This window comes from Macrotis lagotis, chromosome 1 (genome assembly GCF_037893015.1).
Source record: "Macrotis lagotis isolate mMagLag1 chromosome 1, bilby.v1.9.chrom.fasta, whole genome shotgun sequence".
Lineage (NCBI taxonomy): Eukaryota > Metazoa > Chordata > Mammalia > Peramelemorphia > Peramelidae > Macrotis > Macrotis lagotis.
The window spans coordinates 86,391,663-86,418,140 of NC_133658.1; the positions used below are offsets into that span (position 1 = coordinate 86,391,663).

Genomic DNA, 26,478 nt, shown 5'->3' on the forward strand with positions numbered 1-26,478 from the left:
ATTAGGCAGTCATTTGTAATTTTAGTAGTAAGTAGAATTGATAGGATTTTAAAAATAAAAGCTGGTGGTGAAATTCAGGTACTGAGGATAGATGACTTTTTGAAATTTATTGTTAAGATAAAAATGTGACAGTAACTCAGGGGAATATCACCATTAAAGGAAATTTTGTTTTGTTTTCCTCAAGCTGGGAGAGATCTGAATATATTTGTATGCTGTGGGAAAAGAGTCCATGGAGAGGGAGAGATAGAAGCTGATTGAAGGAGATCCTTGTTTGGGGCAAATTGCTAGAGAAGGTATTAGGAGATGAGATAAAGATCACTATTTTACCAAGAAAAGGAGAAATTTTATCTTCTTCAAAACAGATAAAAAAACAAATGAAGCTAGAAATCAATTGAGGAATGGAACATGGTGAAAACACCTTTCAGACTCATTCTCCAGACCTAACCTTCCTTTGTAGCATAAGCAAATCCTTTCTGAGGTTAAGAATAGGAGAGCAAGGGACAGCTAGGTTGCGCAGTGAATAGAGCACTGGCCTTGGAGTCAGGAGTACCGGAGTTCAAAGCCGGTCTCAGACACTTAATAATTACCTAGCTGTGTCAACTTGGGCAAACCACTTAACCCCATTTGCCTTGCAAAAACATAAAAAAAAAAGAATAGGGGAGCACCAGCCTCTTCTAAATAGTTCTCTGGACATAATTGCAGCTTATATAAAACTTAAATTGCTTCTGTTCTGTTCCTGGACATTCCATGTGAGACATGTCTATTTAGCTTTATCTTTGCTATTCCTTCTGTCCTGAAATTTATCCTCACTAACTTCCTAACTTCTTTCCTAGGTGTCCTATTGGTATAAGTTCCCTAAACTTCTCTTAATAATGTCAGCCTAGATTGCTTCTGATGCTTCTAATTCTTAACACTCTCCCCTATTAAAATCATTTTTTACTCTTAATAATGTCAGCCTAGATTGCTTCCAGTTCTTAACACTCTCCCCTATTAAAATCATTTTTTACCTTCTTGACCCTTTCTCCAAATTCTCATTGATTTATTCACATCTTTCTTTTCCCAGTTATTCCAAGATGAAGTTTTCTCTCTTCTATTTGCTCTCAATTTAACTATCTCTGGCTCATCATAAACTGCCATCCATGAATATCTACATTTACTTTTAAATTCCCTGAGAAAGTTCCTGACGAGAACAAGAAATATATCTGTATAATTGTGGAGACCTATTTGACATAAGATTGAATAGAGTTCTAAATCATTTTAAGATTCACCAGTAACGAAAAGCCAAGTTTTAACTATCATTATCCTCAGACATAAGTTTTTTATTCATACTTCAGAAACCTTCATTTCACACCCTGACCCCAAATCTAGAACTCCCATTAGGAGGGTCATAATACCTGATAATTTATAGTTATAAATGAAACACAAAAACCTCCAACATGAATTAATGCCAAATTCATTTATCTTCACTAAATGATATATGAAACTAATAATGATGATGAGGATGAGGATGATGAGAGTTTATATAACATTTTAAGTTTTGTAAAGCAGTTTATATATTTTTATCTTATTAAATACTCACAACAATCTTGGAATGTTTTTCAGTTCATCTGTTTTTTTTTTTAGTGGTATCTTGACAATTATCACATATGGGGGTTTCTTGGCAAAAATACTGGAGTAGTTGCCATTTCCTTTCCTGGCTCATTTTATAGATGAGGAAACTGGGGAAAACAGAGTTAAGTGACAAATCTGAGATCAAATTTGAACTCAGATAAATTATTCTGACTTTGGGCCTGGCTCTCTATCCACTGAACCACCTGCCTACCCCAAGCATGGGCAGTAAATCCTTATTTTACAGATGAGGAAATTGAGGAAGGAAAGGATTAAATGACTTACCCAGTGCCAAATTGCTAGCAAGCATCTGAAGTAGGATTCAAATTCAGGTCTTACTGACTCCAAGTCTAGCTCTCTATCACTTGTCTGCCAATGGCTTTCTACATAATAAAGAAGCAATATAAACTTGGTTCTTCTCCAGCTTTTGAGCACTAATCAGTCAGCTAACAAACCCTTAACCGCTACCCCATCTCCTTCCCTTAGTATGCTCCTGCATCAAGGCAACAACTAAAATTGTTGATATAGCATTTCTTGATCAGGAATCCCTGCCTCACTTATTAGTTCTGTGTTTCTAGGCTCATTTCCAATTCTAAAAGATTCTTTGTAAGTCAACAAATGCTTTGGAATGCTTTTTACTGCTTATACAAATAATATTTCTAAACTTGTTTTTTTAGATCAATTAAATTGTACAGTTAAATGAAAAATTCCAGCAAGTACTAAATTTTTACAAATAATATTTCTAAACTTGTTCTTTTAGATCAATTGAATTGTATGGTTATATTAAAAATTCCAGGAAGTACTAAATTTTGGTTTTAGAAGTTGTATTATTTGGAAGGTATCTCTTATTTATGAAATGAGGGGCCTGGACATGGAAAACTTCCACCTCAGAATTCCTGATTTCCTTCAAAACTCCACTCAAACACTATCTCCCTTACTTAGTGTATGACATATAGTAGGCACTTAATAAATTCTTGCTTAGACAAATAAGGCACATATTTGAAGCATTCTGGGAAAAATAAAAATGTTGCTCTTCTTCATACCAACTTTTACTTTAAATTGTAGTATAATATCAAAGCCACTAGGCCAAAAGGATTGTGTACAGTAGAAGTTAGGGAAAAATTGGTCTATAGTTTGAAGGTCTGACTAGCCCATTGACCCTAGTAAGATTTAAATTATCCATACTGTATGGTAGATTTTATTAGAGAGTTACTCAATTCCCTCCTGGATCCTTAATTCTGATTATATAATTGATTAAGCATAAGAATACTTTATGTCATTGTGGATAGAACTTCATGAACTCCATGTATTTGCTTAGTTTAAATGATTCAATTTTTATTTACAGTTGCTTTGAAAGTACTCTGAAGTAAAACTATTGGGAAAATAAAACTAAATAGAATAAAACAAATAGGCTAATTTTTTACAGTTTTACAAATATTAGCGAACTGATATTACTATATAATGAAGATTCGGAATGCAAAAATATATTTTCTTCTACAATATGTACCTTTTGGGAAAACCATTATATTTCACTTGCTACAGAGTTCCTATTGTTTCTGTTATATTTTGCGGAATATAATAATTTTCTCAGAACATCTTAGTCCTTTGGTGGCAAATATCCTCAATAATTTTTATGAAGCAACCCTAAGGAACACCTTTTTATAGAAACCTTATGAATGTTCAGCAATAGATTAGATTTTTATGAAAGTTCCATAAATAATGTCCTTTTGCAGTGTGTCAGTAGGTAGCTGGCTTCTTTAAATTTTGTTCTGGACTGATTTAATTGAGGTGTTCTCACAGGAGATTTAAATAAAAAAATTTTTATAATATTTTATTTAGATTTTACTCTCTAAACTCTAAACCATTTAAAATAACATTACGTTTGTTTCTATTTTTATAAATTATATATATATATATATATATATATATTGATCTTGGGTATATAGTTTAAAATGAACAACACATTGTTATTTTTCTTGAACAAAGCAAAACAGTATTCATTTATATTTTTATTTGTAATTTCAGAAACAACAGAGAAATGTCTCAATCTACAAGTAAGGGATTAATATTTGGCATCATGATGGGGACTGCTGGAATAAGCTTGATCATTGTGTGGTACCAGAAAATTCGTAAACCTGGTTCAATAATGAATTTGCCTAAATTTTTGTCATTAAGCAATGAATTTCAATCAATTGATTTGCAAGATGCAGTTCATGATGAAAGAGGGACAGTAGTGGTATTACAGCAAAGTCAGCTTCAGATACTGGAGAAATTAAATGATTTACTGATGAGTGTGGAAGAACTCAAAGAAGAAGTCAAATTTCTCAAAGAAGCTCTTCCAGAGTTGGAAAAACATGTTCGAGTTGAACTCCGAGGCAAAATGGCTCTCCGCAGAACTAGTCCTCAGCATCAAGCCACTAGAAAGAAAAAAACTGAGGCAGGCAGAGGCATCTCAACTAGCAATAGTTCTGAAGAGGCCGAGAGTGAAGGAGGGTAAGTCTTTACAAAAATATTACCTACATTGAATTAACTCTTCTAATGTCAACAGAATATTCTAAGTTCAATTTACAACAAAAACTTCTAAGGCCTTGAGACCAGAGAGCTGCCACCTGAGAGTGAATACTCAAGGATAAACTTGCATAACCAATAGTAACTTGGTGTTCCATCCAGAATAGTCTAGTGATAGATGGATTACAAATGTATTCTAAGAATCCAGAAAATAGAAAAGATTTATCAAAGGGTATGTACTCATGAGTTTGGCACAGTATGTTAATTCTTGGGCTTATGTATTTCTTCTTCTTCGTCATCATGATCAACATAATTTCACATATAATATAATGTTTTAGGATTTGTAAAACTTTATCCTTTCAACAGCATCATGAAAATTCCAGGAAGGTAATCTATATATTGCTTAGTACGTTATCCCAATCATGAACCCATACAAGTTAAAAAGTAACAATTGAGAATTGTTGATCATGTTTCCTTATTTTTATAGAGAACAATTAATATCCTTTTAAAAGTTTTAATCCTTTTAAATTTAATTTTTAATCCTTTTAAACTTTTCTTTAACAAATAAAATAATTATTTTTTCTTATAGTGGTAATATCTACCTTAGGAGTTATTGTTGATAATAACAGAAATTGGATGATATATATTAATATGTATTTTATAAAACATTTTTCCTCTATTGAATTTTAGATTATGATCTATCTCTTTTAATTATAATATTTAGATTATCTGGAATTTATCCTTATCATGTAAATATAATAAAAAATAACATCTGACTTCTTAATTCAGAATATAGAAATTCTAAGACAAAGTCCTTGAAAGTTAAAAATTTTATTTATCTTTTAGAGATTATTCTAGCTATACTCCAATCTCCCAAGTTATTAGATTTACTTCAATATGTCTACTGAAATATCTTATTCTGGTAACTTAGTAGATCTGCAATCTCATTGCTCTATGTATTCCATTTTAGGTTCTTGGATGTTTTCTTTCTTTTTTTTTAAAAGGACAAAACTAAACTAAATTTCATTATTTTTTCAATCAGCAAACATTCATTTTTTCTCCCTTTCATCCTGCTCTTCCCAATTGAGAAATAAAGAAAATTGAAAATTCAAGAAAATCAAGACTCAACAAAAAGCTCTTTTTGGATAACAAAAAAAAATTTCCACACTAGATATGTCTAAAAATAAATACCTTTTTGTCTCATTTTGTTCTGTGAATCTTTGACTTTCTCTTTGGGGAGACAGGCAGCAAGTTTTGTTGGCACACAAACTTTTTAATAAAATTTATAATATATATAATAATTTTATTTACTATTTAACATAATCAAAAATGTCCATTTTACACCCAGTAATGCTCTTTATCTTTGGTAAAAAATTCTTCTTTGATCCAAAGATTTGATCTGTAAGATATTCCCCTAATTTGTTTATGGGTATCACATCTTAAGTCTAAATCAAGTCCCTATTTTGACCTTATCTTGGTAAATGGTGTGAGATGTTTGGCTGTACCTGGTTTCTGCCAAATTCTTTATCTATTTTCCTAGAAGTTTTTGCCAAATAATGAATTCTTATCTCAAAAGTCTTGATCTTTGCATTTATTAAGCACTAGATTGCTATGGTTGTTTCCTACTCTGTTTTGTGGACCTACTGTTTCACTAATCCACCACTCTATTTCTAAGCCAGTCATTGTTCTGATGATTATTGTTTTGTAATACAATTTGAGATTTGTTATGGTTAAGGCAGACTTTCATATTTTTCCCATTAAGTCCCTTGATATTTTTGACCTTTTATTTTGCTAAATTAATTGTGTTATTACTTTTTACAGCTTTATAAAATGATTTTTGGTAATTTGATTGGCATGACACTAAATAAGTATATCAATTTTATTATATTGGCTTGGCCTACCCATGAGCAATTAATATGTCTCCAGTTGTTTAACTCTGACAATCTGTGTGAAAAGTGTTTTGTGATTGTGTTCATATAATTCTTGGGTTTAATCTTGGTAGGTAGACTCCGGAATATTTTGGATTATCTAAAGTAGTTTTAATGAGAATTTCTCTTTTTATCTCTTGCTGCTGGACTTATGTGGGTGTATTTTAGAATCTGTGCTAAAGCTAAAGCTTTGCTAAAGCCGTTAATTATTTCAACTGGTTTTTAATTGATTTTCCAAGTGTAACATCATATCATTTTGCCTCTTTGTCTGTTCTAATTTCTTAAATTTCTCGTTTTCCCTTTTGTTTACTGATATTACTTCAATGTCTATTGTACCTTTTAGAAAGATGTATTTTCCTTTCTTATCTTTCAATTAAATGTTTTTAATTTTTCTTTTTTTTCTGAGATCACGATTGCCATCCCTGCTTTTTTTTTTACTTTAGCTAATGCATAATAAATTCTGTTCCAATCTCTTACCTTTACTTTTTTATGTGTTCTCTACCTCAAGTGTGTTACTTTTTTTTTAGGTTTTTTTTTTTTGCAAGGCAATGGGATTAAGTGGCTTGCCCAAGGTCACACAGCTAGGTAATTATTAAGTGTCTGAGTCTGGATTTGAACTCAGGTACTCCTGACACCAGGGCAGGTGCTCTATCCACTACGCAACCTAGCCACCCCTAAATGTGTTACTTATAAACAAAATATTATAGCATTCTGGTTTTTAATCCATTCTTCTCTCCACTTCCATTTTATTCCTCCCATTCACATTTTAAAGTTATGATTACTGTGTATTTCCCTCCATCCTATTTCTTCCCCGTTTAATCTTCTCTCTCTCTCTCTCTCTCTCTCTCTCTCTCTCTCTCTCTCTCTCTCTCTCTCTCTCTCTCTCTCTCTCTCTCTCTCCTTTCATCCTATGCCTTCTCAAAAGTATTTTGCTTCTCAACAGCACCTTCCCCAATATGCTCTCCTTTCTATCTACCCCCATTCCCTTCTCTTCCACCTTTCCTCCTACTTCCTTGTAAGGTAGGATAGATTTCTGTACCCAAATGAGTATGTATATTTTTTCCCTCTTTCAGCCAGTTCTAATGAGAATAAGGTTCAAACATTGCCTGCCATCCACTACCACCTTTACTTCTATTATAGATCTTTCAAACCTATTTTATGTGAGATCATTTATCCCATTCTACATATCTTCCTTCCTTTTTTCCCAATGCATCCCACTTCCACTCCTAATGTAATTTTTTTAGATATTATTCCATCTTATTCAACTCACACCTGTATTCTTTGTCTATGCATACTCCTTCTAACTCCCAAATAATGAGAAAGTTCTTAGGAGTTAGAAGGATCCTCTTCCCATGTAAACAGTTTAGTTTTATAAAGTCCCTTATTACTCCATTTTTGTTTTGTTTTTGTTTTTTGTTTTAGTTTTTGCAAGGCAATGGGGTTAAGTGGCTTGCCCAAGGCCACACAGCTAGGTAATTATTAAGTGTCTGAGGTTGGATTTGAACTGAGGTACTCCTGACTCCAGGGCTGGTGCTCTATCCACTGTGCCACCTAGCCGCCCCTATTCCATTTTTGTTTAAACTTTTTGTGTTTCTCTTGATTCTTGTATTTGAAGTCAATTTTTTTTTCTTTTTATCTAGTGTACTTGAAAGTCCTTTGTTTTACTACAAGTCCAATTTCCTCTCAAAAGAATTAATGTCAGTTTCATTGGGTAGGTGATTCTTGGTTGTCATCTTAATGCCTTTGTCCTCTAAAATACCATATTCAAGTCCCCTGATCCTTTAATCCTGTGTTATCCTTTTGTGGCTTCATGATATTTGAATTGTTTCTTTCTGATGCTTGCAGTATTTTCTTCTTGATCTCTTTGGACTTTAGCTAAAATATTCTAGGGAGTTGAATTTTGGGACTTCTTTGAGGAGATGATCAGTAGATTCTTATGATTTTCATTTTGTCTTCTAATAGGATATTAAGATAATTTCTTGAAATATTATGTCTAGGATCTTTTTTGGATAGAGACTTTCGGGTACTTCAATAATTCTTTTTTTTACTTTTATTTATTTTTTTTTTGCAAGGCAAATGGGGTTAAGTGGTTTGCCCAAGGCCACACAGTTAAGTAATTATTAAGTGTCTGAGACCAGATTTGAACCCAGGTACTCCTGACTCCAGGGCCGGTGCTTTATCCACTGCGCCACCTAGCTGCCCTACTTCAATAATTCTTAAATTTACCTCTCTTTGATTAATTTTCCAAGTCAATTGTTTTTCTAGTTTCACATCTTCTATTTTTAATTCTGTTGATTTTATTTTATTTTTTCTTAATGTCTCATGGAGTCATTAGTTTCCATTTGTTCAGTTCCTATTTTTAAGAAATTATTTTCTTCATTACCTCCTTTTCCATTTAGTCAATTCTACTTTTTAAGGAGTTGTTTTTTTTGGCTTCCTTTACCAAATCATTGACTGTTTTTTATGATTCTCAATGCATCACTATCATCCCTTTTCACAATTTTTCCTCTACTTTTCTAATTTGATTTTAAAATCTTTTTTCTCTCTCTTTCATTTTGGGGATACCTTTCACCAATTCATATTTTACTTTGAGATTTGCATATTAAAATTTTTAAATGTCATTTTTTCAATTACATGCAAAGATAGTTTTTATCATTCATCAAATTATAAGCATTTGAGATCCACATTTTTCTCCTTCCCTTCACTCCTTCCTATCCATGAAAGTGGGTAAGCTGATCTAGGTTATACATGTACAATTATATTTAACATATTTCTCTATTAGTCATGTTATGAAAGAACAATCAGAACTAAAGGGGAAAATCATGAGAAAGGGAACAAAAAAGGAAAAGCAAGTTTTAAAAAGTACAAATAAATATTCTTTGGTCTACATTCAGGCTACATAGATTTTTCTCTCGATGTGACTGGAATTTTCCATCACAAGCCTTTTAGAATTGGCCTTGATCACTGAACTGCTGAGAGGAGCTAAGTTCATTATAGTTGATCAATCATACAATGTGGCTGTTAATGTGTACAAAATAATGTTATCCCATTTCTGTTCCATTTTACTCAGCATCAATTCTGCATGTAGCCATTTTGACACTGTTGTCCTTTTCTGAGTTCGTCTTTTGATCTTCCTTGACGTCATAGTACCTTTGTACGATTTTGTTTTTTTTTTTCTTTTGCTCATGATTTTTTTTCTCCTTTAGTTCTGGTTCTTTCTTCTGCTCCTCCTCCTTCCTCCTCCTCCTCCTTTTCCTCCTCCTCCTCCTCTTCCTCCTCCTTTCTTTTTTAGGTTTTTGCAAGGCAAATGGGTTAAGTGGCTTGCCCAAGGCCACACAGCTAGGTAATTATTAAGTGTCTGAGACTGAATTTGAACTCAGGTACTTCTGACTCCAGGGCCGGTGCTCTATCCACTGTGCCACCTAGCCACCCCCTGGTTCTTCTTCTTACAATGCCAAATAACCAGGGAGAATTTTAGAGAGATGTCATACTACTACTACTATTTCCTTTGCCTCATAAAATATTTTAAAATTTTAGTTTTATCACAATCACGTGGCAACTTGTTTAGCTGCTTTCTAGGAATAATCTTTAGCTAAATGAAAAGCTTTTTTTAATCTTGTTCCTGGTACTTTTTTTGTTCATAGTTTCATAAAAGTAGCATATTTCTTTCTGTTCATTTTTATGAATAAAATATTAGTGAGTCTCATACTGACAACATTCATCCAAACTATAATTTCCAAAATTTCTGAGGTTATAAAAACTTTCTCCATATATTGGGAATGAAGTTGTTTTACCCTTCAAGAATAAATACTTGACTTTTCAATCTGCCAGAGTTGGAAAAATATTTAACAATTTTAAGTAGTACACTAGCATTCTGGTCCAGGGAAGGCTACATATGATACAAAGAAACAAAGAGAGAGATGGGCCTCAGGGAGATTAGGATCTGCCCAGTGACTATACTATCAAAACTGAAAATCAGTCAGAGATATACAAATCTTGTAAGAAAATTAATGATTTGGGATACAATCAAGTGAAGCAGAAATTAATATATTGACCATATTACTGAAGTGAGACAGTTTACAGAATGATATAAATTAAAGATGATGAGTCTCTTATTTTAGAACAAAAATACTGTTATCTTCAATTTGAGAAATGAACAATACTTTTCCTCATGTGGTGTTATCATATAAACTATTTTTTTGGTTTTTGGGATTATTATATAGACATAAATATTGATTTTATAATATGTGTGCATATATGATTATACATACATGACTGGGTTTCACATTTGTGCTGTTATGTTTTATTATTTCTACCTATTTGTTTATTCAGAAAAAGTAAGGTTAATCATCTTGTGGTACTAATAATGTATGTATTCTTCTAAGCATTAATTGAAAAAAGGAAAAGGGTTACTTCATAATACTAATAAATTATCTAATTGCTAGTTATAGCCAACTTTTACTATTCCCTCTTTGATCCCAGCATTCCTTTATATTATTTGAGCACTTATAATATTATTTTACTAATGAAAAGCATTAAATATAATATAGCTTAGTATATAGAGAACCAAATGGAATTTGGGTCAATTCTTATCTTTGATCCACATTAACAATAAGAACCTGGGCAAGTCACTCAACCTCTTTGTTCCTCAACCAACTCCCTTTTTTATTGATATTTTATTTTATTTTTCCAGTTGCATGATATACAAGTTTATCAACATTCATCCACATATATATTTATAGTGTTCTATCTGGTAAAGCTATATTTGACTCCGTTCTATCTTTCCACCTTCCCTTCCAACCCCCTTCCCCCAGCGACAACAGGCTAGTGTATGTTGTACATGTACATTTGTATATAACATGTTTGTATATTAGTCATTTTCTGTATGAGGAATTAGAACTAAGAGGGAAAAAAGAAAAGCATAAAATAGGAAGGAAAAAACAAGAAATGTTTAAAAAGTGAACAGAATGTTCATTCAGATTTTGTAGGGGTTTTGTTTTTTTTTTGCTTTTGTTTTGTTTTCTTTGTCTGGATTTGGATGGTGTTGTCCATAACAGATCTCACAGGGTTGACATAACTTTCTGAACTTTTGAGAGGAACTACATCCATCAAAGTTGATCAACTTATAATGTTGTTTTTAAAGTGTACAGTGTTCTCTTGGTTCTTCTTCCTTTACTCAGCCTTAGTTAATGTTATTCTTTCCATGTTTCTCTAGTTTGACCATTCAGCGTTTCTTATAGAACAATATACTCCATAACATGCATAAACCATAACTTGTTCAACCATTCCCCAATTGATGGGCATCCTCTCAATTTCTAGTTCTTTCACTACAAAAAGAGTGCCATTAATATTTTAAAACATGAGACTTTTCCCATTTATTATGATTTCTTATGGATTTAGACCTAGCATTGGTATTGTTGGGTCAAAGGGTATGATTGGTTTTATTGCTCCTTGGCATAGTTCCATATTGTTCTCTGGAATGGTTAGATTAGGTCACAATTCTATCAACAAGGCATTAATGTACCAATCCTCCTACAACCTCTCCAACTGAATATTTTTCTCTTTTTGTCATCTTGGGCAGTCTGATAGTTGTGAGGTGGTACCTCATAGTAGTTTTACTTTTCATTTCTTTAATCAGTTAAGATTTGGAGGATTTTTTCATATGATTATATATAGATTTAATTTCTTCATTTTGGTAACTGCTTGTCCATATTCTTTGACCATTTATCAATTGGGGAATGACTTGTAACTTTATAAATTTGATTCAATTCTCTCTATATTTTAGAAATGAGGCCTTTATCAGAATCCCTGGCAGTGAAAATTGTTTCCCAGCTTTCTGTTTTCATTTTAATCTTGGCAGCATTGGTTTTAATGCAAAACCTTTTAAATTTATTATAGTCAAAATCATCCATTTTTCAATTTATAATATATTCTATTTGTTGTTGGTCAAAAATTTCTCCCTTTCCATAGATCTGACAGATGGAGAATTTCTTGATCTGTTAGTCTATGGTATTGCCCTTTATGTCTAAATCCTGTACCCATTTTGACCTTATTTTGGCATAGAGTATGAGATGTGTCTGTGACTAGTTTTTGCTATATTATTTTCCAGTTTTCCCACAAATTTTTATCAAACAGTGAGTTCTTATCTCAGGATCTGTCTTTGGGGTTGTCAAACAATAGATTACTATAGTCGTTTACTGCTGTTTCTTTTGTATCTATCCTAATCCACTGATCCATTACTTTATTTCTTAACCAGTACCAGGCAATTTTGATGACTGCTGTTTTAGAGTATAGTTTTGTATCTGGTAGAGCTGGACCACCTTCTTTTACATTTTTTTTATCAGTTCTCTTGATATTCTTTACCTTTTGTTGCTCCAGATGAATTTTGTTTCTATTTTTTCTAGGTCAATAAAATAGTTATTTGGTAATTTGGTTGGTATGGCACTAAATAAGTAATTTAATTTGGGCAAAATTATCATTTTTATTATATTAGCTCAATCTAACCATGAACAATTGACATTTTTCCAATTGTTTAGATCTGCCTTTTTTTGTGTGTGAAAAGTGTTTTGTAATTTCTTCATATGGTTTCTGTCTGCAGTTACTTTAAAGAGAATTTCTCTTTCTTTCTCTTGTCCTTGGGTTTTGTTGTTCACATGTAGCAATGATGGATGGTTTGTGTGGGCTTATTTTATATCCTGCTATTTTGCTGAATTTTTAAATTGTTTCTTAGATGTTAAATGTTTCATAGTTTTTATAATATGATTTTTCTAGGGTTCTCTAAGTAAACCATTATGTCATCTGCAAAAAGTGAAAGTTTTGTTTCCTCACTGCTAAATTCCTTCAGTTTTTTTTCCTTCTCTCATTGATAAAGCTAAAATTTCTAATTATATTGAATAGTAATGGTAATAATGGGCATCCTTCTTTCACCCCTGATCCTACTGGAAATGCTCCTAATTTATCTCCATTACATATAATACTGTATTTCCCCATGTACAAGATATACCCTTTTTCGAAAAATTTGGAGTCTAAAAAAAAAACTGGGAGCGTCTTATACAGTGGTTGTAGATTTTTTTACTTGAATTTCCTGCTTTTTTCATACTTGTTTTTGTGCTCATTGTTGTAGGGTTTTTTTTTACATGCAATTCCTGCTTTTTCGTGCTTGTTGTCTGTGCTCGTGGTTTCACATTTGTTACTGGTTTATTAGGTTATGTTTTGCCATATTCTGCCCAGAAATGGCTCAAAAAAGATTTTCATCCAGTGCTGAATTCAAGTTCAAAGCGATCGGAAATTGTGCTGCTGAATGTCAGTTTGGTCCTTCTCCAACTGAGAAAACAATCCGAGACTGGCTACAGGAGGAAGAAACCCCTTCCTGAAGAAGAAACCCCTTCCTGAAAATGCCACAACAGAAGGCCATGAGAAGCAAGTCAGCTAAATGGTTTGATTTAGAGAGGGAATTAAAGATATGGATTGAAGAGCAAAGGGCCATTGGAATTCCTGTGTCCACAAAGATGGTTCAGCTTGAATCCAGAAGAACTGCTGATGAAAAAGAAGTGACTGATTTTAAAGGACACAATTGGTGCTTCAGGTTTATGAAATGGAATGGACTGAGAATGACTTGGACCATGCACCTGACTTATCCAATAGAACTGCCTGAAAGCTATGAGCAGAACATCCTTGAATTTCATGATGAATAAAACTTGAGTTCAATAATCTTATGTAATAGATTTTTTTCATATTTCAGGCCCAAAATTAAGGTGTGTCTTAAACATGGAAAAATATGGTATTTGTTGATGGTCTTTAGTTAAATACTGCTTATTATTTTAAGGAAAACTCCCATTCCTATATGCTCTAGTGTTTTTAGAAAGAATGAATGTATTTTGTCAAAGGCTTTTTCAACATTTATTGAGATAATCACATGATTTCTTTTGCCAATCAGCTTTTGAAAAATTAAATTTGCAGCCAGATGCTAATCTATATTGGTAGAAGTTTCCTTATTAGTATCAATGAAATCACAGACCCAAGCAATAAAATGAATTGACATTTATTTCTTAAAACATTCACTCCTAACTGCTTTCTGATTTTTCCCATCAGTCTTTTTACTTGCCCATGCTATTTTAATAGTCATCTAATTAATCACCCCACACCTAGCTTCTCCTCTCTTTAATTTTTTTACGTGCAATTTTTTTATATTTACAAATGATTTTCTATACATAATCATGGTTCCACTCTTTATGCTTTTTGATGAACACTTTATTATTATAACATTTAAACACCTTAAGGATATAACACCCATTTGGATTTCTACTTATTTTTAATATTATTACTTTCATGTACTAAACTGACCCAATCTTGTATTTTCTTTTCTACTTTTATGTATTTGTTCTAGCTAAGTTTACTTCCTGGAGAAATCTTCCTTGTCAATTCTAACTTTTAGAATGCTTAATCTTTCAAGGACTTATTCTAGTACCATATTCTAGTTCCATGAAACCTGTCCTAATTCCTTCAGTTAAAAGTAGGCCACCAAATTTTCTGGATACTTTCTTTGTTTTAATCACTTTCTGACTTGTGCCATATGTGTGGAATCATCTTACTTTGGTCAATTGTAACTTCTTGGATATTAAGGAGGGTGCCATTTTCTTAAACTTTGTATCCCTAGTGTATAACCTTGGTGGTTTTTGGTCACAGTAGCTACCAGTAAACTTTTATTCAATAGAATTGGATTTGAATTGGGTATTGAATTGAATTTGTACTCTACATATTACCAAGAAACCAGTCTTTTCTATGGACACATGGATTAAGATTTAGAACAGAATTACAAAGCAATTTTATTCTGAACTGATGTCATCATATTCTGTTCACTCTGTCATCAATATTCTGTGCTGTTGCTATGTTCACTCTTTGTGCTTGTTTATTACTATGTGATTCTGTTCTACTTGTTAAGCATTTCTTATGTTAATTAAATATGGTGGCATAAATATAGTTTCAGATTTTTTAAGACTATCAACATGGGAAAGTGCTTAAGGTAGGTCCATATTTAGGTTACTTTTCCATTTAATTATGTTTAACATGACAAGAGACACTATTTTTTCCCACTACCCAAGCTTCACTGCTTTCTTAAATTCCCCACTAGCGAGCTCTTAGATAGTATAAATGCTTATTTTGTACTTCCATCTCCAAAGACACTATTGAAGTATCACATACATCATGAAGAGTGATCATTAAAGTCTTTATGTGATTTTAAAATTTTTCTGCAAAATATTTTAGTACCTAAAATTTTTATATATTATAGTCTGCCTTTCCTTTAAAGAATATTCTAATTCCAATTTCTCCTTGGGTCTCATTCCTAAAGAATGTAGTCTTTATAAACTAAATATGTGAAGGTAGTTTAGAGACAATATCTTGATTTCGGGTTTTTCTGTTTATTTTCAACTAAATGTCCTATTAGCCACATCAACTTGTGTGGCCAAAAATTATTTCTCTTCCTCCCTACAGTTTATATAATGATATTATATCTTATGGGGATTATTGGGATTTCACCTATTCCCTATATTTTTCTCATGTTCACACTTTTCTTCCTTCAGTCACTGTACTTCAAACAGGGCATCCAGCACAGACTCTTCTCAAGATCAAGTTGCTCCTGGTTCCCATCAACATGAAGTTGTCCCTGTTTCTAAGGAAAATAGATTATTTATTTCTTGTAAAGTTACCAGCAGTATTCTAAAAATTTAAGTTAAGTCTTCTCCTAAGGAAAATAACAGTAATTTAGAAAAGCATGATATAGTTGACTTACCTCCTACAAGTAGAGATTTGCTTAGCTCTCAACAAAATATTGTGTCAGTTTCCTGTCTGCAAACCAGAATTAATGTAACTTCTAATGAATCTACTAATAGTAGTGATATTCAAAAGAGTGAAGACTCCTCTTACTTTGGATTAAAAAGACTTTTCACTCTGATTCAACAAAGCGTTTTTTCCTTTAGCTCTCAAGCAACTATGAGTGTTGGTCAAAAACATAATAATGTTCTTCTACTTCCAGCAAATAGAACTTCCTCTACATATCTAAAAAGTAGTGAAACTTCATTTTCTTTCCTCAGCAAGATGGAATTACATCTGATGTTGGACAACTTAGAACATTGACTGAATTCCAGCAAATTGATGAAATAACCCCTCTTGTGAATGAGATTGATATTTTACCTAAGTTTGATCAAAATGAAGCTTCCACAAGCCACTCTCAGGTTTTACTTGAAGCCAGTACCAGTCAAAAAAAATAGCAAAACTCAAAGGGCAATTACACAGAGACAATCTCAAAGCATAACTAGCATTATTAAACAGATACAATCTCAAAGCATGACTAGCATTTTCCTCTTTATAGTTGGGTTGTCTTCTTTGCGTGGAAACCTGGAGCTAGTGATAACATCTCTCAAGAAGAGTCATTAGAGGAACCTCAAGATAATATCATCTCAAAAACTCAAGAGGATGGAATTCCCCCAGAATACTCATTGAGTGATGAAGTTGTCTTCCATATGCCTCCTAGTAGAATTTCCCCTGGGGTTGTTTCTGCCTACCCTCAAGATCTACTAGGCCACTATGGCAAACGGGTGGGGGGGGAATTACCCTTCATTCCTCTCAAACTGTAAAGAAACAGAGATGCTGTCCAAGAATGTTTAGTAAACTCCAATGTACAACTAGACCGTCCTCTTTGTTCAAGAAAAATGAAAGGAAAAGTGTCAACTTGAAAAGTCAAAATGTTTCAGTACCCTTTTGTGATGATAAACCATCATCTTCTAGGAACAGGTTACCACAAAGCTTCACTCACCTTCCAAGAGGGGAAATTAATCTCAGTCTACATATGCTGGGTGACTTGATTACATTTAAACCAATTTCTCCACCAGACAAATTTTAGACAGGTCCAAGGAATTAATATTTTACTTTCTTCTAAAATTAATCCCCATATTATGTAAACACAAGGAGGCCTGACTATGCTCTCAGTCTGAGATCTCCCATCATTCAGTCTAAAATTGTGGCAAAAACCATATTATTTCCTTTAGATCATTTCTAGAGTCAGTGTAAGACCTAGTCATGCCCAAAGTTTTGAATCATTTTATTACCCTTGTTCTATAGAAATAGCCTTTAAATTGATCTAGGTAAAGGATCATCTATGTTTAATTCTCTACTACTTTTTGACTCTTGTTTCTTTTCTATCTTCCCAGTGGGGTAGTGGTGGTGGGTGGTGATGGGGGGTAGTTATTCTGTGGATATTAAATTTATGAGTGAACTGTGTATAGAGTACTAGATCTGGAGTCAGGAGGACAAGAGTTCAAGTTTGAGCTCAGACATTTTTCTATCTGTGTTGCCATGGGCAAACTTCACCAGTTTGCTTCAATTTCTTCATCTGTAAACTGGTAATAGCAATGGTACATAGCTCTCAGGGTTGTTAGGATCGCATGAGATAATTTTCAAACAGTACAGGGTAAGCTTCTAGTAAATGTTGCATCAATGTTAGCTATTATTAGTATTAATTACATATCTATATATTCATCTACTTAATCATTTTAGTTTATATCATTTAGTGATAATTGCTGCCTATTCAATTCAGTTTGCTCCTGCTATCAACAAGTTTATATTCTACTGCCATTGCTAATGTTACACAGTACTTTGTATCAGATTTTCTAAAACTTCTCATAGTGAATAAATATCTACTATGTATGTTACAGTGAATTCAAGAAAGTAGATCCACTTTTAACAAATTAGTGTTTAAAAGAGGTATATATAGACATATCATTTACATTTGGGAAAATCTGGAAAATCATTCTTCTTAGTTAGCCCTCCTACTTCTTTCTTAGAATGGTATACTAGAAAAGATACCATACTTAAATGCAGCAGACCTCCATTTGCTTGGAATGTGTAGTCAGTTTCACTGGATAAAATACATTCTCCAATTATTTTTTAAGAACTGGAAATCATATGATCCATGCCATTTGCAATCAATAAAAAATAGAATTATTCCCTCAAATACATTCTGTAAATAAAAATGTATGCATTAGTAGCTATGAAGATGCATTAGATTTACTTACAATTTTAGCTTTTCCTCTAGGAACACAGTAGATAATATTTGATATTAGTTATAAAATTAGATCAGGATATTCATTTATTTTTGTGTTCATTTTTGTCACTTTGCACATTTTATAATTAAACAGAATGTGGTGAAAATTTTTTCATTTTGCCTGATATGGATAGAACAATATAGAAGTCAAAATTACCATGACCAGAAATACGATTTTTTTCCTTTGGAAGACTTACTCAGCACTAGTATTAGAAAGTAATTGGAAAATACTTTGAATTTGTTTTAGTAAGTGAGTTATAGTTGTGTGTGCTTGGTGGTATGGGGCATGTTACCCCATAGTTCCTTTTTTCTTGAATCAAATAATATCATTTTCATATCTGTTTAATTGTTCTAAGCAATTGTGGCTGATAAGGAATACACACTCCTCTCTGAAGAAATGATTCACTATCTCTCCCTCCCCCGCAAAAAATCAAGAACACCACTTATATATATTATGTCTGTGTTTATATATATATATATATATATATATATATATATATATATATATATATATATATATATGTGTGTGTGTGTATGTATATATATATATGTGTGTGTGTATGTGTATATATAGAGAGATCTCTCTCTCTATATATATATATATAGATAGATAGATAGATAGATATATAAACCATATATAATCTTTTCAAATTTGTATACTGTGAGGATGAGGCAAAAAAATGAAAGGCAAAAATATGTATGTAAATGTGGAATTTTAAAGTTAGTATTTCTAGACCCAAGAGAAAGCAGATGGCTCCATCTATATTTGCTGTAGGAAAAACTGGTATAGGAATGTTTATTGTTTTTCTTAGTACAAAATTTTGGAATACTTTTAAGAGTATGGCTGCTTCTAGAGTTTTCCTGAATTTACAAGATAGAACTTAATTTTATATTTATCTTAAGAAGACTAGAGATAGTTTAATTTATTAAGAAGAATGTCAGACTTGGACTCAGGGGATCTGGGACCAGACCCTTGATCCGGCCATTATTCTTTGTCTTTGTGTAAATCACTACCTTTCCATAAAACTATGGTAATATTTGTCCTCTCCAGCCCCATGGTTATTATGAAGAAAGGATTTTGTAAATGGTTTGAATGCTACATAAATAAAAGCTGTTGCTATTGAGTACCACTGTAGTCAGTGTAATAACTCAAATGATTTGAAGTGAACCCTGGACACAAAATAGACATTTCAAAAATACTTACTGGATGGAATGGAATTTCACATAGCAACTTTCTCCATAATTATCCCTCCTCCATAGCATACAGGAAAATATGTTGTGCTTGTATTCAGGAACTTGGTTCTAAACTGTACTCTGACATTGGCTAGTCATGTGACTATGGGCAACATTTACCTCCTGGTCCTCACTATCCTTATCTGTTGAATGAAGACAGTAATACTTGTGCAATCCATAGGGTTGCATGGAGGAAAGAGCTTTGTCAACATTAAAATGTTAATAAAAATTAGTTATATTTTCTGAATATTTTGTACAAAATATATGCAGAGGGGTGGCTAGGTGGTGCAGTGGATAGAGCACCTGCCCAGGAGTCAGGAGTACCTGAGTTCAAATCTGGCCTCAGACACTTAATAATTATCTAGCTATGTGGCCTTGGGCAAGCCACTTAACCCCCCATTGCCTTGCAAAAATTAAATATATGTATATATATATAATATATATATGTATATATATATATATATGCAGAGGTCACATCCACATTTTGTTCATTTAAATTCCCCTGAAAGGAGCAGAGAAGAGAAATGGAAGAAGAAAGAAGGAAAAAGAATGGTACAGAGTTCCACCAAATTCTGCCCCAGGGTATCACAGAGACCATGGAGCCTTTGTTCCCCGCTGTGCTTAGTGCACAAACATGAGAGGATTATAAGCAGTAAGCACCAAGTCATGATTTTTATGGAGTGCTACGATGAAAAGTTGAGGTTTTGGGGAAAAACAAAGAAATTTGCATTTGTTTGATCTTGGTAAATGGAATATTGATATTTACAATAATGCATTTGAGAGGACTTTTATTTTTCAATGCAGTAAGCATTTATTGAGTCTTTAATGTGTGCCAAGCATTTCACAAGATCATGGGAATTTAAAAAAAAACCAATCCAGTATCTGCCCTAAATGAAAAATGATACAGTTGTGGCCCTGAAGAATGTATTATACTCTGTAATGTGTGGAACCAAGTATGTTATCCCAAATACTTTTGAATGACTAAATTTGCATATCTAGAGGTAGATGTATTCCATAATCTTTCATGAAAATTGTAACTTTGCTACTAAAGCAGGCAGAGAAAAGTCACTGTGATTCATTATAATAACAAAAAGGGTGGGATAGTGAGACCAACAGTTAAAGTGATTTGGTTAACATAGATATAAGGAAATGTTAGAAAAGACTGTCCACATGTACTAGAGGTGATTTCTGAGTTAGATTCTGAAGATTGTAGATTAACATTTAGAAGGGAAAAAGAGGAAAGGATCACAGAGCAAAAATAATAGGTGCCCTTTCAAATCTGGCTGACTGGTGACACACACACCAGGGTTTTTGATTGTGCTCATATGTCCCTAACCACTGATTAGAAAATCTTCATGCCACTATATCTTGACCTGTTTGACATTTGAGGTTGTGATCATTGTCTTTGGAATATTTTCTCTTCTCTTGATCTTTGTGAACACTATTCTTCCAACACTGGCTGCTCCTCAGACTACTTTGCTAAATCTTTGTCCAGGTTAAAACTGCTAGGTGTGTCTCTGTTCTATATCTTTTTCTTTCCATCTACTCTAAAGTATAGCTTCTGATCCATCATACAAATAAAACTTACCTACTGGTAAAGTTACCAGTGAACTGGCCAAACCAAATGTCCTTTTTTCAATCCTCATCCTTGACCTTTCTGCAATCTTTAGACACTGCACATCACCCTCTTCTTCTCTCTAGGTTTTTATGACTTCTGTTAAATCTATTTTACTGGATCTTCATCCAAGTCACATCTGCTAGCCATGGCTATACTTTAGGGTTTTTTCCTGGCTCTGTTCCTCTCCTTTTTCTTTTCCCCTTTTCCTTTTCCTTTTCTTCTCTCTTCTTTCATCTTCTCTGCTCTCTCTCCTCTCCTGTCTTCTCCTCTACTTTCTTCTTCTGTTATACCTGGTGATCTGATCTGCTCAGATGGATTTAGTTATCATCTTTATATTGATGATTATCAAATTACTTATCTGGTCCTAATTTCTCTAATCACCAGTCTTACACTGCTTATTGGATATTTCAAATTGTATGTATCACAGACATCTTAAAATCAGCATGTCCCAAATCAAACTCATTATCTTTTCCCCAAAACCCACTCCTTTTCTGAAACTATCATTTTGTGGTTAAAGGTACTACCGTAGCAGTACCTTTCCTCAGGCTCTCATCCTAGGAATCATTCTCATCTCCTCCCTTTCTGTCCTTGGATCCAAACTGTTGCTAAGCTCTAGCAATTTTATCTTCATAACACGTCTTGTATAGGTTAAACTTGTTGTATAGCCCTTCAGAGAATCAAATTGTACTGATGAAGTTATGAGCTGCAATATTGACATCTTTAGCCTTATTCATATCTATACACATATGAACCAACATACAAGTTATTTACAGCATGTGTCACATATATGGGTCAGACACACCATATATACATGGATAACATTTGCCACATAGAGCATAAACAGTGTGAGCAAACTCAATGCTTTGCCCTTTTATAATAAATGACATCACATGCATAATGTCACTTATTATACTTGGGTTATTACCCAAGTATAAATATATATAAATGTATTTATTTGACTACTATATATAACACTTGAGTGATATATTTGAAGAGATGATTTTCCTGGGAGCCTTCTTACAACAGCTACTTTTAAGAGTTTTTTACTCTTTGTTCCAATACTCTAGGCAGCTAGGTAGTGCCATGGGTAGAGTGTCCAGCTTGTAAGACAGACTCATCATCTTGAGTTCAAATATGACCTTAGGCACTTATTAGCTCTGTGACCATGGACCCATAAGTCACTTCACCCTATTTGCTTTAGTTTGCTCATCTAGAAAATGAGCTAGAGAAGGAAATGGCAAACCACTCCAGTATCTCTACCAAGAAAACTCCAAATAGGGCCATGAAGAGATGAAAAGTTAGTTAAACTGACTTAACAACCACCACCAATACTCTTAATGAGTAAAGCAGTTAGAACTGTGAGGGTACTAATAAAATATGAGTACTATTTCTAAAATATCTATAGCCTTTATCTATATGTACCACACACAACCAAACATACATATTTAACCCCATTTGGACAAGATTATACCAATTTGATCCTGAATGGACCAGACTGGACAAAACTGAACCAGATTGGATCATACTTGACTAGATGGGACTGTATTGAATTGACCTGGCCTGGCTGTAGTGAATTGGCCCAGAATAGGGCCATACCTAACTACATTAGACTGGATCCAACTGAATTGAACTATACCTGACTATATTAGAGTGGACTAGACTGAATTAGTCTAGACTGGACTGGACTAGATTAGAGTTATACTAGACTATACTAATTTGGACTATTATAAACACAGGTGTATTATATAATAGTTATCTTATAAAAACAGACATATACTGACATATAATTTAAATGACATGCACAATAATACATAATATATTTAACTTGAATAATACACAATAGCCTGAATATTGCACATCAGCCAATGACATATTTCCTATGTATAATAGCCAAATTATAAAATATGTGCAATGTGTTATTTATTATCCATGTGCTTACACATTTATGTGTGTATATATATATATATATATATATGTATGTATATGCAATATATTTGACAAGTTGGCTAAACTGAGATCCCTCTTAAAATAGACTATTTAGAGACATTATTTAATGAGTGGAATATCACAATGCAATATATACCATTTATTACACATGGACAATATATAATGATATACAGTAATATATATGTGTAATCAAGATAGATAGAGAGATAGAGAGATAGATAGCTGGCTTGGCAGCCCTCTTAAAGTGATAGCTTTAGAAGTTTTTTAACCTTGAATTTCAGTGCTACAGTCTTCCAATCAAATGTATTGATGAGGTATGATTACTAATACTGATATATATATCTATGTCATGCACATACCTACATCTATGTCTATACCTACATGGAGAATGTATATATGTGGTACATAATAGCATACATAACATTTATTATTCACATAGTGCATATTTATTATATATAACAATATCTAGCATTAAATGTTATTAATAACATTATATGATATAATAAGTGTCATATCAAGCAAGTATGTTATCCTTTATTACATATGGACAACATTGTACATATAATACATGGGTGATATATAATAGCAATATATAAGAAGAAATTCTTGACTTGTACTCCAATCACAGGGCAGACAGAACTGAGAGTATTAAAGTGAATACCAATGCTGACATCTATTTCTTTTTAGCTACCCCTGCTATGAGAATACTCCCTCTTCACTGAACCTCATAATGCAAGTTTTTATAGCTTTGCTTTTCCTCCACTGCTTTCCATTGTTTTGAGAGACAAATATCACTCAGTTTGCTCATTCTGTTTCCCTGCTTTCTAATCTTTTTAAAATGAGCCTGTATCAGCCTTCCATTTTATGGGTGAATTCATCCTGGAATCATTATCATTAACTATGTATTTCCCTCCATTGTCTTCATTTGTACTTTTCCCCTTTTTGGCTCCATGATACCTCTTTACAAAGAAGAGAATGATGAAATAGAATGAATATGCTTAGCATTCATGCTCTTTGCTTGATGCATTCTACTACTTTTTTTTCAGTTGACCAAAATATTTATTTGTGTGTGTGTGTGTATGTGTGTGTGTGTCTGTGTCTGTGTATGTTTCATTATATTTTCTTTGTCCAATTACAGGCAAAGGTAGTTTTCTCTTTTTTTTAGTTTTTTTTTTTTTCAAGGCAAATGTGGGGTTAAGTGGCTTGCCCAAGGCCACACAGCTAGGTAATCATTAAGTGTCTGAGGTCGGATTTGAACTCAGGTACTCATGACTCCAGGGCCAGTGCTCTATCCACTGCGCCACCTAGCTGCCCCAAAGGTAGTTTTCACCATTCTTCCCTTTACAAGTTTATGAGTTCCACATTTTTCTACCACTCTTCCTTTCTTCCCCTCTCCCTATGGTGGTGAACAGTCTGGTAAAAGTTGGGGGGGGGGGGGAGAAACATGAGAAAGGAAGAAAAAACAAAAGAAGTTTTAAAAAGTGAACATAGTATGCTTTGCTCTGGTTTAGACTCTTGTTTTTTCCTCTGGATGTGATGGCAGTTTTCATAATAGGTCTCTCAATGTTATTCTTGATCACTGAACTGTTGAGTGGAGCTGCTTCCATCATTGGTGATCATCTCACAATGTTGTGCAGTGTTCTCTTGATTCTTCTAACTTCAGATCTTGCAAGCCTTTCCATGTTTCTCTAAAGTCCAGTCACTCACTCATGATTTCTTATAGAAGAACAATAGTATCATAATATTCATATACCATAACTTGTTCAGTTAATCCCCAATAAATGGTCATCCCCTCAATTTTCAATTCTTTACTACAAAATAGCTGCTATAAATATTTTTGAATATGTGAGTCTTTTCTCATTTTTTATGATCTTTTTTGGGGATATAGACTAGTAGTGCAATTTGCTGGATCAAAGAGTTTGCACAGTTTTATTGCCCTTTGGGCATAGTTTCAAATTGCTCTGGATCAGTTCACAACTCCACCAGCCTTGCATTAGGGTTCCAGTTTTCTCTTTTGCTCTTCAACATTGATCATTTTATCTTTTTGTCCGCTTAGCCAATTTGATAAATGTGAGGTGGTACCTCAGAGTTGTTTAATCCTTAGAGAAATGCAAATCAATTTTTTTAATTTGACTATAAATAGCTTTAATTTCTTCATCTGAAAACTGCCTATTCATATCCTTTGATAATTTGTCAATTGAAGAATGACTTGTAATCTTATAAATTTGATCAGGTCTCTATATTTTAGAAATGAGTCCTTTATCAGAAATGCTAGCTGTGAAAATTATTTTCCAGCTTTCTGCATTTCTTCTAATTTTGACTGCTGCATTAGTTTTATATGTGCAAAAACTTAAGTTGAAATTCTCCATTTTGTAATTTACAATGTTCTCCATCTCTTATTGGTCATAACATTTTCCCTCTCCATAGATCCAACAGTTGAGTATTTCTTGTTCTCTTAATTGCTCTATAGTATCACCATTTGTATCTGAATCCTGAACCTATATCAATCTTATTTTGGTTTAGGGTGTGGGAATGGGGGGGAGGTCTATGTCTAGTTTTTGCCATACCATTTTCCAGTTTTCCTGTCAGATTTTGTCAAATAGTGAGTTCTTATTGCAGAAGCTAAAGTATCTGTGTTTATCAAACAGATTACTATAGTCATTTAATACTATTACTTTTGTACCTAATCTATCCACTGATCCATTTCTTTATTTCTTAGCCAGTATCAGTTTTGATGATTGCTGCTTTATAATATAGCTTTAGATCTAGTACACCTATGTCAACTTCACATTTTTTTCATCAATTCCCTTAATATATTCTTGATCTTTTTTGCTTCAGATGAATTTTGTCATTTTTTCTAGCTCTGTACAATAGTTTTTTGGTTGTTTGATTGATATGGCACTGAATAAGTAATTTAATTTGGACAAAATTGTCATTTTTATTATATTAGCTCAGCTAATATAATAACCATGAGTAGCTGACATATTTCCAATTGTTTAGATCTTACTTTATTTCATATAGTTTCTGAATTTTTCTTGGAAGTTAGATTCCCAAGTATTTTATTATGTGTACGGTTGCTTTAAATGCAATTTCTCTATCTCTTGCTCTTGGGCTCTGTTTTACAGAAATGCTGATGATTTTTGTGGCCTTTTTTTTAAAAAAAAAGTCTGCTACTTTGCTAAAGTTAATTGTTTCAAGTAGTTTTTAAGTTGATTTTTCTAGGTTCTGCAAGTATATCATCATAACATCTGCATAGTGAAAGTTTTGTTTCCTCATTGCCTATTCTAATTCTTTCATTTTTCTTTTTTCTTCTCTTATTGCTAAAACTATTGGTATTGAATAGTAATGATGATAATAGGCATCCTTGTTTCACCCCTGATCTTATTGTAAATACTGCCTGTTTATCCCCATTATTTAGGGATGGTTTTAAATAGATATTGCTTATCATTTTAAGGAAAACTCCATTTATTCCAATGTTCTCTAGTATTTTTAAAAGGAATGGGTACTGTATTTTGTCAAAGGCTTTCTCAGCATCT

General features: G+C 32.9%; 1 protein-coding gene across 6 annotated transcripts in view; it reads left to right on the forward strand.

Moving 5' to 3' along the window:
- Positions 1-26,478, forward strand: part of RMDN2 (regulator of microtubule dynamics 2) — a 114,396-nt gene that overhangs the window by 47,787 nt on the left and 40,131 nt on the right. For 5 of the 6 annotated variants that reach the window (XM_074204000.1, XM_074204027.1, XM_074204036.1 and 2 more), the window contains one exon: positions 3,634-4,101. In XM_074204000.1, coding sequence (XP_074060101.1) covers positions 3,647-4,101 — 455 coding nt within the window. In that variant the 5' untranslated portion in view covers positions 3,634-3,646. Of the gene's footprint in view, positions 1-3,633; positions 4,102-14,417; positions 15,067-26,478 lie in introns of those variants that run through there. The other variant, XM_074204041.1, reaches the window with a different exon arrangement.